The sequence below is a fragment of the Chiloscyllium plagiosum genome, unplaced genomic scaffold, assembly GCF_037043375.1.
Source record: "Chiloscyllium plagiosum isolate Xiang-an unplaced genomic scaffold, Cpla_swu_hap1 HiC_scaffold_27, whole genome shotgun sequence".
In the NCBI taxonomy this organism is placed as follows: Eukaryota; Metazoa; Chordata; class Chondrichthyes; order Orectolobiformes; family Hemiscylliidae; genus Chiloscyllium; species Chiloscyllium plagiosum.
The window spans coordinates 48876125-48889915 of NW_028270165.1; the positions used below are offsets into that span (position 1 = coordinate 48876125).

The 13791-nt window shown below is 47.4% G+C and overlaps 1 protein-coding gene across 1 annotated transcript in view; it reads left to right on the forward strand.

Annotated features, from left to right (window-relative positions):
• Positions 1 to 13791, forward strand: part of LOC148143955 (uncharacterized) — a 190299-nt gene that overhangs the window by 123949 nt on the left and 52559 nt on the right. The window contains 1 exon segment of the mRNA XM_087975287.1: positions 4183 to 4188. Coding sequence (XP_087831413.1) covers positions 4183 to 4188 — 6 coding nt within the window.

Sequence of the window (13791 nt, forward strand, 5' to 3'; positions counted from 1 at the left end):
GGACCCTAAACCCTCTCTTTCTTAATTTAATAGCAGATTTGAAATGTCATCTTCCAGAAGTGGTGTGTTGTGAAGTTGGATAGAGTACAGAGGAAACTTAATTATCCGAATATTGGATTATCCGAAGAAGATCTCAAGGTCCCGATAGAAACATTACATCAAAGAGGTGTTTCAATACTGATTGCGCCTTTTGTTTATAATGATTAAAAATGCACTCAGCTTACTGAAATGCTGTCAACAATCCTGGATATCTATGGGAGCCCAGGCACCATCTCCCAATGACTGACTGCTTGGCTTCTCTCTCTCCCACACTTCCCCTGAAGTTCTATACAGGCGAGTACCCTCAACTTCCCTTTCCCAGATAATCTCTCCAATATTATTGTTAGCGCGAATGAAATGATATTAGTCCGAGCCCAGAGTGCAGTTCAACAATCGGTAACGTTTATTGCTACAGTAACGCCGGCGGAGACCAACCGAGGTCCGAATCTCAGCCGCTCTCCTGTTCCTGCACGCTGCTACATATTATATACTTTTAGTTGTCAGGATGTGTGGAATTTGAGGATGAATGGGATGATAGTTCCCCATCATCACTGGAGTCGGTGCAAATAGAATGTTTCCTGCCATCCCAGGAGAGTTGCAGGGCACGCACAATAGGGTGCTAATTGGTTTATGTAAAACGGGTCTGGGTATTATCTGCTTGTCTCTCTCTGTGAGGGCAGGGGCTAGCAGCCCCCTTTGTTCGCTTGGGGTGTTGGTGTGTATTGGTCTGTCCGTTCCTGTGTGGTGGATGCCTGTCCTTTGTGTTAGGGTGGGTCCGTATCAATGGGTATGGGTGTGTTTCAGTCAGTCTCTTGATGTGATTAGGAGATGAGTTTCCATATTAATTAATTCCGGAGTTTTGGTCTATGAGTCATGGGTAGTGTTGGTATAGTGTGGATTTTATCTGTCCTCTGTCTCCCATCTCCCGGTCACGTGGGCGGACCGGCAGCTGCTGAGTTCTGTGGGTTTAAAGCTGCGACTGCTGTTTAAAACACAAAATGAATTCTTATAGTTTCCTGATGTAGGCATAGTCCCGTGGCAAAAGCAGGGCGGCTCTGATGCCCGCTTGCATTATCCTGTACAGGGCAAAGGTGGAACCTGTTGCAAATAAAAGTAGCGTGTGCACTATTTGAGACTTAACCCCCCCCCCCCCCCCCCCCCCACCCAACGGCAGCAGCATTGTTACTGTTGGTGTCCAGTCCGGCTGCTCCAGAGAGGGGATAGGGGGCCGGCGGGATACTCATGGGAGCTGATGGGGGTGGGGGGATGGGGGGGCGCCTGGGGCTTCAGAAATGCTGCAAGTCCCTTACACATAAAAGTGTGTGTCTGCTCAGAAACAAACCCTGAGACAGACAGAGGGAGCAAGGCAGGCAGAGCGAGGAAGAAGGAAACTTCAGAAAACTGAGCCCCACAGGACAGGCATTGAATCAATTAACCAAACAATCAGTTATCTGAATGAAATAGTGCCCGCCCATCTCGTTTGGGTAATCGCGGTTCCTCTGTAATTGTAGGTTGGGTGGCAAGAATTTCGAATTTGGTGGTATGTGTAAAATTGCAAAATGGGGAAAGCATTGCGTGATCCCTTTAAAAGACCATGTGTTTTTTTCTGGAGATGTAGTTTACTTAAGTGTTGCATTTTGGGAAAGCCAAATCAGGGCAGGACTTATACACTTAATGGTAAGATCCTGGGGAGTATTGCTGAACAAAGATCTTGGGGCGCAGGTTCATAGTTGTTTGAAAATGGAGTTGTAGGTAGAATAGTGAAGGTGGTGTTTGGCACGCTCTCCTTTATTGGTCAGAGCATCGAGTATTGGACTTAGGAGGTCATGTTGCAACTGTACAGGACATGAAACACACAGTATTCCAAAAGTGGTCTAACCAATCTCCTTGCTATAGAAGGGATGTTGTAGATCTTTTCTGAACTGTTTCAAGATTCACAAGGAGGTTGCCAGGGTTTGAGCTACAGGGAGGGTCTGAATAGGCTGGGGCTGTTTTTCCTGGAACATTGGAGACTGAGGGGTGACCTTATAGAGGTTTATCAAATCACGTGGGACGTTGAAAGGATAAAGAGACAAGGTCTTTTCCCTGGGTTGGGAGAGTCCAGGACTAGAGGGCAAAGGCTTAGGGGGAGGTGGGGGAGGAAGCAGTTAGACTCCTAATTGCTTTTGGAAATAAAGGATTAAGAGGAGTGAATTCCTTTGGTATTTGTAATGATTTGGATAAGTACATGAATAAAAAAGGCTTAGAGGGATATGGGCTGGGAGCAGGCAGGTGGGACGAGTTCAGTTTGGGTTATGTTCAGCATAGGAGAAAGTGAGGTCTGCAGATGCTGGAGATCAGAGCTGAAAATGTGTTGCTGGAAAAGCGCAGCAGGTCAGGCAGCATCCAGGGAACAGGAGAATCGACGTTTCGGACATAAGCCCTTCTTCAGGAATCCTTCTTCCAGCAACATATTTTCAGCTTATGTTCAGCATAGACTGGTTGGACCGAAAGGTCTGTTTCCTTGCTGTTGGACTCAATGACTCTACAACTGCAAAGGTCCTAGAAATTTATTTCCAGCTTTTTAGGAGACCACTGTAAAGTTGACTCAATCTCAGGACTGAATTCACATCATACCAATAACAGCTGAGTGAACCAATTGACAAATTTGAAGGCAGATCATAATGCCGAGGAATCAAGACTAGTGGTGAGCCACAGCAGCATCGCTGGCAGAATCCGACTGTTGGGAGAATTGGTGCCCCTGCAAGTTGCAGGACAACGTGAACCTCTGCCTGCACTCAGGGCAGGGGAACGGCCTCTCTCTGGTGTGGACACATTGGTGCCTCCTCAGGTCTGACGAGTCACCGATGGCCTTCCCGCACTCAGAGCGGGTAAACAGCCATTCACCCATGTGAACCCGCTGGTGGGTCAGCAGGTGGGAAGCCTGGGTAAAGCACTTCCCGCACTCAGGGCAGCTGAAGGACCTCTCCCCAGAGTGGAGCCCCCGGTGGGCCAGCAGAGTAGAAGAATCACTGAATGGTACGTCTAACATACGATGAATGGCTGAGGATCCTGGGATTGTATTCATTAGAGTTTAGAAGGTTGAGGGGAGATCTAATAGAAACTTATAAGATAATGCATGGCTTAGAAAGGGTGGATGCTGGGAAGGTGTTTCCATTAGGCAGGGAGACTAGGACCCATGGGCACAACCTGAGCATTAGAGGGGGTCAACTTAGAACAAAAATGAGGAGATATTTCTTCAGCCATAGAGTGTGGGTCTGTGGAATTCATTGCCACAGAAGACAGTGGAGGCCAGGATGTTAAATGTCTTCAAGGCAGAGATTGATAAATTCTTGATCTCGCAAGGACTTTCACATATTGTAATTGTACCAGCCTCCACCATTCCCACTGGCAGCTCATTCTTTACATTCACTACACTATGAATTAAAAAGTTGCCCTTAGGTTTCTTTTAATTCTTGGCTCATCCACCTCACCCTAAAGCTATTACCCTTTAGTTCTGGACTCCCGCAAACCCAGGGAAAAGACCTTGTCTATTTAACCAATCCATGCCTTACATGATTTTATAAATGTGTACAAATGCCTTCGGCACACTCGTGAAAACAGCACCAACCAATTAAGCTCAAACGCTCCAATTCTGGCAGCATCCTTGTAATCTTTTTTCACAACATCCTTCCGATAGGAGGGTGACCAGAACTGCACACAATATTCCAAAAGCGGCCTAACCAGTCTCAATGTAACCTCCCATCTCCAATGCTCAGAAGATTGGGAAAGTTGTCTTTTGTGGGTTTTGAAAATTGAGAAAGAATGGAGGGACAACCCGAACTTATGAGTGTCAGCTTGGAAGCACCAATGTCTCGGGTCCAGGGTGGGAATGGGGGAAGGAAGCCGAAATGCAGGAGCCAAGACAGAGGAAGAACAGAGGATGTAAAACTATTGCAGCTGGCTTGAAGCTGCAATGTGGATTATCGCATGCGCTGTACTTGTACCCGATGCATTTATTTGCGGGAATCGCTATCATCCATCCCTCCTCGCCCGGGTAATTAAGCCAGATACCCGAGTTTGCAGAGGCTGCTCCCTCCCTAGATTCACTCCAGTTTATTCCCCCTTCCCTCTCTCCCTCCCAGGATGGGGAGTTGCCCAGAGGAGGGTGTTTCACATTGAAACTGATAGGGCCACTTCCGTGTTGTGATGTCATAATGGGCGGAGCTAGTCCGACAGCGGAACCCTACAACAGACGGAAAGAACTGAAAAAGTGTTGCTGGAAAAGCGCAGGTCAGGCAGCATCCGAGGAGCAGGAAAATTGACGTTTCGGGCAGGAGCCCTTCATCAGGGTAAGTTAGTATGGCCGATAAACACTAACCAGAACTTCCTTGGGCATTAGCACTAATTTAGCACGGCCGATCCACCCTAACCTGCACGTCGCTGGACAGTGTGGGGAATTAAGCTCAGCCAAGGCCGGGGCTGCCACAAGGGTGGCACAAGTCTTTCCCAGAAATAACAGTTGATGGTGCCCTCACCAAGATGGCCGCCCACGCTCCCCGCCCCAAGACAACATGCGCCTTACCCTCACAAAGATGGCGGCCGTTGCCGGGCAACCCGCGAGGTCCTTCCCTAGTGAAGTAAACACTGGGCCTGTGAGGATTTTATTCGAGGCCTCAGGCCTCCCCCTAGGAGTTTATAAACTCCCCAGTCTCCCTCCTCCCGCGGTTCCCAATCCTACCCTGTCTCACTGTCTCATCTCCCCGGGGGCAGGAGCCAGGTCTTGGCGCTCGGGCCTGGCGACCTCCCCGGGATGTTCCTGAAACCTGGTCCTGTTCTGAAGGAGGATCACCGGACCCGAAACGGCTCCTCGGATTTCTCCTCACACATGCAGCCAGGGATGCTCAGCTTTTCCAGCGGCTCCTGTTCTTGTTCCTTCAGCCGCCAGCGCCATTCCTCTCCCACAAACAGTAACACTGTCTTTGTCCTGCTGCAGGACCTACACTGCACATGCGCCAGCTCTCAAGGGGCGGGGTTCCGGTGCATGACGTCTTCACCGGAGGGGGGCGTGGTTGGAGGAGTCCACCAACCAATCGGAGACGATGGGGCGGGGCGATCGTTTTTCTGGCCCCCAGCCACATGAAGGGGTTTGAAAAAAGTTTTGACTTGTTAAAAATCGTTTCATCCTGCTCAGAACTGGTATTCCAGACCTCTGGATGGGTGAAACATTGAACTTTCAAACATAAACAAAGGGATACTAAAAAAAATTAATTAAAATAGATGAGATAAATTACAAAAGAAACCTTGCACTAAAAATCAAAGAGAACAGCAAAAGCTTCTGTTGGTACGGTAAAGGGAACAGAGTCGCTAAGGTAAGTATTGATACCTTGGAAAATGAAAACGGTGAGTTAATGGGGGAATACTGAAATGGCAGAGATGCTAAATCAATACTTGTCCTCAGTTTTCACGTTGGAGGACAACAGAACAATTCCTATTGAAATGGACAAGTCAGAGGCTATAGAAAGGGGAGAACTTAAACAACTAACATCGATAGGGAAAAGGTACACAGCAAACTAGTAGGATTGAGGACAGACAGGTCCCCTGGGCCTGATGGCCGACATCCTAGGGTCCTGAAGGAAGTGGCAGCGGAGATAGTGAATTCATTAGTTACAATATTCTGAAGATCTCTGAACATGGAAAAGATTCATTGAGTTTATTTAAGACTGTTACTACTATTATAGGACAAGCCAAAACAGAGAACAGCCAGGGAATTCCTAAAGGCATGGCACTCATCCACAGATTCAATCAATAAGCACATCAACCTGGACCCAATATACTGACCACTGCAACGGACAGCTGGAACTGACAACCGGAAGCGGCAGATTCAAACCACTACAAATGCTGGAGGAAAGATCACAGAAGCGCTTCACAGGAGGCTCCCAAGCACTGAGGATGTCACCTAGACAGGGGACGAAACGTCTGCAACACAAATTCCCAGCTCGGCGAACAGAACCACAACAACGAGCACCTGAGCTACAAATCTTCTCACAGACTTTGAACACCTTTTGTGTTTATCCTATCCATGCCCCTCATTTTTTATAAACCTTCATACAGTCACCCCTTACCCTCTGAAGCTCCAGGGAAAACAGTCCTGGACCATTAAGCCTCTCCCAAATTCTCCAACCCTGGAAACATCCATGTAAATCTTTTCTGAACCCTTTCAAGGGTTTGGGGAAAAAGCAGGAAAAGGGGGTGATGAGCAGTCTTGATTGAATGGCGGAGCAGACTTGATGGGCTAAATGACCTAATTCTGCTCTTATATTTGTGAACTTTTGAACTCTGGAGCAGCCAGGACTTGAACCCGATCTAGAGTTAGGGTCACTACCTCTGCGCTACAAGACATACATAAAAATATCAAATCCTCCAGTCTCCTGAGTCACAGGTGGGGATACTAACCACTATACTACCGAGGATGCTGGACAGTTGCAAGATGGTGGAGATAGAGATGGAGAGTGGGTGGGTGTTTCAGGAACTATTATTGACATCATAGTCTGAATGGCCTCCTTATGTACTGTAACATTCTAAAACATTCTAAGCCAGCCAATGATCTGACCTGTGCCACACAAGCACAGTCCCCTGGGAAGTTACCAGAGGTATGTATGGGCTGTAGGAAGAGATCCAATTCCCTGCTTAATCTGGAATGGAATGCTCTCATGCATACCAGGGAGCGGTGATCCACTTGCTCCACATGTCATTCAAACCCAAATACATCATTGACTTCCTACTGGACAGAAAGGATTAAACTTCCCAGCAACAACTGCCTTAAAAAAAACATTCAATCTTTGTAGTCGTAGCGAAAATCACAGTTTTCCAAACTGTGGTCCAATATTGCCGACCAGGTAACAATGGTTGCTGTGGGGCTCACAGTGATGACTGAGGGGCCGTCCTTTTAGATGCTCGGTTGTTTCTGTATTGTTTTGTTAGATTAGATTCCCTACAGTGTAGAAACAGGCCCTTCAGCCCAACAAGTCCACACTGACTCTCTGAAGAGTAACCCATCCAGACCCATTGCCCTCTGACTAAGCACCTAGCACAATGGGCATTTTAACATGGCCAATTCACCTGACCTGCACATCTTTGGACTGTGGGAGGAATCCGGAGCACCTGGAGGAAATCCACGCAGACACGGGGAGAATGTGCAAACTCCACACAGACAATCGCCCGAGGCTGGAATTGTTGATGGGCTTGGCCTCATGGACTGCTCTCTGAAGCCAGATTTAAAAGAAGTTTTGAAAATCATGATGAAAATCATACCCAGAAAATCATACCCAGTGAAAAACTGTTCACCATGGTAAAAGCATTGAGAATAAGAACGCAAATTTGAAGTTGATGACAAGAAAGAAAATGTGATGTGAGAAAGAAATTTCACACAGTAAGTAAATAGATCTGGAAGACGTTGCATGGAGACGTGGTTGAAGCAGGTTCAATTAAGGGCATTGGACAATTATTTGATGACAAGCAATGTACCAGTTTCCAAGGAAATGTCAGGAAAATGGCACAAGGTCAGAAAGCTCATTTAGAGAATTGCATGGACACAATGGGCTGAATGGCCTGCTTCTGTGATTTAGTATTTCAGTGGATCAGGTCTCCGTCAGTTATGAGCATCAGGCTAACATCTGCTATTTTGTACGGTCAGTCAGGGAGGATCCGTCAGATTGATGTTGTATAATGATTCAGGATTGGGGAACTGCAGCGATTGGGACTAGGACCCCAGGTATTCACAGTATATGTCAGTGATTTAGATGAGATAACTAATTGGAATGTATCACAAATTGCAGATGACACAAAGCTGGGTGGAAGGGTGAGCTGTGAGGAGGATGCAATGTTATTTGGACAGGCTGAGTGAGTGGGTAAATGTATGGCAGGTGCAGTTTAGTGTGGATCAATGTGAGGTTATCCACTTTGGTAGCAAAAATACAAAAGCAGATTATTTGAATAACTGTAACCTGGGAGATGGGAATGTTCACCAAGAACTAATCCAAGATGGAGGACCGGAAAATTTGTGGCTGTAAGAGCTGCTCTTTTTTAAAGATATTTTCAGTGTTGGAGGCGATTTCCTTGAATTCCAGGAGCAGCACTGACTGTTTTATATACTGTTGCATTGTTTTGGAGTTTTGGAGTAAAAAAATCAAGTCAACAGCACTTTTAAAAGAGAGAAAGACAGCTAAAGGCAGCGAGCACATGGTCTGAAAGAGAGAGAGAGAGAGAAAATCCTACACTGCTAGCTGACACAGCAGTGAATCTATGTAGTTACTGCCTTTGTTGTTTGAAATCATGTATCTCTGAACATTGGAGTGCATCTAGGAAAAATTAACAAACAGCAAAATTCACAACTGGTCTTGGTGAAATCTGTGTGGGAGAGCTCACAGCACAGGAACAGAGAAGTGCATAGTTTTTAATGTGTAACCTTGCTGTAAGTCTGCGGTAGTGAATAGAGTGGGTTCTTTCTTGATTATTTGTTTTGAGATTTTAGAAGCTCACCAGCGGGTCCACAACAGGGAGCGGCCAATCACCTACTCCGAATGCAGGAAGAAATTCATTGATTCTTCCAGCCTGCAGACGCACCAACGGGTCCACACCGGAGACAGCCTGCTCACCTGCTGTCAGTGTGGGAAGGGCTTTACCCCCTTCTCCCACCTGTGGAGGCCATTGCAGGGTGATTGAAGGAATGACAGCCGAGTGCCATTATCGACTGGACGATCAACCCAGCTTTGGGGACTCCTGGGTTCGAATCACACTGTGGCAGATGGCAGAATTCGAATTCAGTCAGAAATCTGGGGTTCAGAATCTAATGATGAAACCATATTCTGGGAAAAAAATATCCCATGAGATTCACTCATGTCAGAGTCTGTCTGTATCCCAATTTTGAGTCAGACTGGTTCTATTTCCATCGTAGAATTTATAACATATTACATGGATAGACTGTCTGAAGATTGTGCGTTTTTTGAGCAAAATAGAATGTACTTGCAATTAAAATCCTGCAATTGCAAATTCACACCATAGACTGATGTGTGTGTCTGGGTATGTGCGTGCTTGGTAAAGTGTGTGAATAATGGAGTATAAGCCTGTGAGAGGGTGTGTGTATGTGTGTGTGTCTGAGTGCGAGCATGAGTGTGAGAGTGAGAGTGAGAGAGAGAGAGTGTATAGTGTAGTGGGGTCACCTGTAGTGTGACATGAACCCAATGTCCCAGTTGAGGCCACCCTCATGGGGTTCCAAATTTGGATATCAGCCTCCGCTCAGCTACCAGAAATGATTAAGCAGTTACACAACACACATTGGAGAGGGCAGGGTGGGCCTTGTCTTTCGATTTGCGGAAGTTGAGACGCTCTGGATGCTGTGATCCAGGGCAAACACAGGCTGGTGGACCTTCGGCTCAGAAAGATGCAGCTGGAAGCCGGGTTGCAGACACGTTGGGGGAAAAGGGGAAAGTTAACTGGACACTTTATTCTGGGAGATGGTCTTTCCTCTACGGACAAAGCCTTCTGACTGGGTCAGTGGACAGGGTCAGGAGGATGTCAGCACAAGTCAGACAGAACGGGTGGCACGGTGGCACAGTGGTTAGCACTGCTGCCTCACAGCACCAGAGACCCGGGTTCAATTCCCACCTCAGGCGACTGACTGTGTGGAGTTTGCACATTCTCCCCGTGTCTGTGTGGGTTTCCTCCGGGTGCTCCGGTTTCCTCCCACAATCACAAAGATGTGCAGGTCAGGTGAATTGGCCATACTAAATTGCCCGTAGTGTTAGGTAAGGGGTAGATGTATGGGTGGGTTGCACTTCGGCGGGGCGGTGTGGACTTGTTTGGCCGAAGGGCCTGTTTCCAAACTGTAAGTAATCTAATCTAATAAAGGGGATCTGAGAGAGCTCTGCACGAGCGAGGAGCTAACTGGCTGCATGGTGGGTGTAAGAACAATGTTGGGGAGGGGGCAGTGGTGGTCAGGGAGAGAATAGTGGCAGGGATTGTCACCATTCTCTGCAGTTGGCAGCAGAAGACCAGGTTGCATCAGTGTCTGCCTGGCGCCAGGATTTGGGAACCGGTGTGCTCAGGGCTGGAGAAATGGAAAAGGGAAGTTGCAGCAGGCGTGGGTCTAACAATGTCAGGAGGAGAGAGCCGCTGCTGAAGGCTCATGAGAAGTCAGAAGCTACAAAGACAAAGCAGAACTTCAAAGCTCTAGGTGGCATGGTGGCTCAGTGGTTAGCACCACTACCTCACAGTACCACGGACTTGGGTTCAATTCCACTCTCATGCAGCTCTCTGTGTGGACTTTGGCATGTTCTCACCTTTGTGTCTGCGTGGGTGAACTCTGGGTGCTCCAGTTTCCTCCGACAGTCTAAGCATCTGAAGTTTAGGGTGGATTGACCATGCTGAAGTGTCCAGGGATCTGCAACCTAGGGTGGGTTCACTATGGGGAACTGCAGGGAAAGTGGGTGGGATGCTGTTTGGAAGGTCAGTCTGAATTTTATGGGCCGAATGGCCCATATGGATTATATGAATCTACCGTCTATTGAGAAACGACTGCACCCACCCTCTCCTCCCCTCCACCCTCTGTCCCCTATCCATTTTCTCTCACTCTCCCCCTACCCTCTGCTCCCCTATCCATTCTCTCTCTCTCTCTCTCCCTCTTCCCCCCCCCCCCACCCTCTGCACCCCTGTCCATTCTCTCTCCCTTCTACCTTCCCCCCATCTTTTCTCGTATCTCGAGCCCTCTTTGATTGCTGTATCAAGCCCTTCTCGGGAAAGAGAGAGAATGAATGGTGATGTCTCAACCAGGAAGACAGGGGTGCACAAGAAATAGCTGATCTTTAAAATTGAGAACAGCTGAAATTATATAATCAGAAACATTGTTAATGTCTAAAGGCATAAAGCTGCAGACATGTTTCTGAAACTTGCATTGAACTCGGCGAGTAGTCATACAGCGCAGAAACAGACTCTGCAGTCCAGCTCACCCATGCTGACTGGATATCCTAAATTAATCTTGTGACCCATTTGCCAGTATTTGACCCATATCTCTCTCAACCCTTCCAATACATATATCCAACCAGATGCCTTTTAAATGTTATAATGGTACCAGCTTCCATCACTTCCTCTGGCAGCCCATTGCACACACGCACCACTCTCTGTATGAAAAAAATACAAATCTATGCCTTCCTCACTCCCTCGTTTTATCTGTACTTATACCTTCGGGGATCTCTGGACTTGGACAGCAAGGTTCCTTTGTTCCTCAGCACTCTGTAGGGACCTACTATTTATTGATTACTTTCTTCCATTATTACATTTCCCAGAATGCCTGGAGATTAAATTCCATCTCTCTCTGCCCCATTTACCAGCTGATTGGTATCAAAGTGTAGCCGGAGACCATCCTCCTCACTATCAATACCACCACCTTTCCTGAGTTTACTCCTAAACAGAGGGGGGGCAGCACTGTCTCCGGCTGAGCAGTGGGAATTGTGTGTGTGTGTTGTGGGGGCTTGGAAACTTTGCAAACTCCCTTTCCTTCATTTTTTATTTCCCCCAAATCCTTGCGATTTGAGTTTTTATAACAGAAAACAGCACAGGGTTTAATTTTAACTTCCCACTGGCTGAAACTTTGTCCTCCCCTCTAACGTCTGAGAGTAAAACACTTTCCTTCCCCTCCCCTCCCTCCATGTGTAACACAGAGTTGTGGGATTGGCACCTGTTGTTATTTTGTGATCTATTCCAAATGAAATTTTATCTCTGCGCAGGCACAAGTGACAAGTCTGTTTTTGTGCTTTCTGCGAGATCAGGCTAGCAGCTTTTAAATCCTTATGTTAAGCAGCAGAAACAAACAGTAGATCAGCAATTGTATTTTGAGAGTGGTAATTCTAGCCCTGGTAATCCCGTTGGGTCAACAGAGAGAGAGGGAGAGGATGTCACACCTAAAGTGCATTCAGAAGAGTTGTTACACTTGTTCAGTCAGTTGAGTTGGTTCTGCCCACAGATGTGACTGGATGTTGCTTTTCATGGATCATAATTAAACTACAACGGAACTCATTAAATTCAAGGAATTCAATTGAAAGCGCAGTTTGAGTGAATAAATGGAAAACTGCTTAAAGATTGGCTCCTGGTCTTTTACTTCACCAATTAGAAGTTGTTGGTTTGACAGCTCTCCTAATCATAGAATCCCTACAGTGTGGGAGCAGGCCATTTAGCCCATCGAATCAACACTGACCCTCCAAACAGCATCCCATCCAGACTCACAAAAATGTGCACCGCATGTGTGCAGAGAAGGGGATGCTGGGAGTGAGTGGGATGCTTTCACCACCACCATCTCCCTCCAAGACCCAAACATCCCCACAGCACCACCTATCCATTCCTCCAACACCACAGTGCCTCTGGCCTTACCCCCTGCCAACCACAGTGCCACTGTCCATTCTCCCTGCCACTCACAGCGCCCCCCCATCCATTCTCCCCGCCACCCACAGCATCCCCTAACCATTCTCCCTGCCACCCACAGCACCCTGTCAATTCTCCCCCACCAACTACAGCACGACGTGCCCATTCTCCCCTGTGGCCCCACAACACCCCCATCAATTCTCCCCCGCCATTCATGGCTCCCCCCTCTCCATTCCCCCGTGCCACCCACGGCACCCCTGTCCATTCCCTCATCACCCCCGGTACGCCGTCCATTCTGTCTCTCTTTCTTTCTCTCATCCCCACCCTCTGCATCCCTGTCCAGTCCCTCTTCCCATCTTCTGACTCCCTATGCATTTTCTCTCTCCCCCAAACCCTCTGCTCTCCATCCCTCTGTTCCCCCATATATTCTCTTTCTCCACCCACGTTCTGCCCTCTGTCCATTCTCCTGCAATCCAATGACTCCCATCTATTCTCTCTCCCCTCACCCTCTGCACTCCACTATTTCTCTACCCCACAATGCTCTGTACCCCATTCTCCCTTGGTCCCCTCCACCATTCTTTGCTGCCCCATTCTCTCACTTTGCCCCCTACCCTTTGCCCTGCAGGTCTTTCTCTTCCCTCCCCCCCACTAACCTCTGCCCCCCAATCTTTCTCTAACCCCACCCTCTGTTCCTGTCCATTTTCTGTTTCTCTACACACCACCCTCTGCCCTCTCATCCATTCTCTCTCTTTTCTCCCCATCCTTTCTCATGCCTCGAGCCCTCTTTGATTACTGTATCAAGGCCTTTTCAGAAGAGAGAGAGAATAGATGGTGATGACTCAACTTGGAGTCAGGACGGGTGACAAATGGCTGATCTTTAAAATTGAGAATAGCTAAAATGATACATTCAGAAACATCATTAATGTCTGAAAGCATGTTCAATTTTTAAGAGCTGCTGAAATCTTCTGAAACTAGCATTGAAATAGGCACAGTTAGGCCACAGCTCAGGACAAGCTGTAAGGGGTGAATGGCCTATTCTTAGTCTCATGAAATTGGTTCTGACTATGTCAAAATAGAGTTTTAGATTTGTATAGCACAGAAACAAACTAAATTAATCTAGTGACCCATTTGCCAGCATTTGGCCCATTTCCCTCTGAATCCTTCCTATTCATAGCCCTATGAGAATGCATTTTAAATATTGTAACTGTACCAGCCTCCACCACTTCATTGCATACACATACCACCCTTTGTGCAAAAAGGTTGGCCCTTAAGATCCTCAGAAATCTTTCCCCTCTCATCCTCACCTATGCCCTCCAGTTCTGGGCTCCCCTCCCCCCAAACATGCGGAAAAGACATACA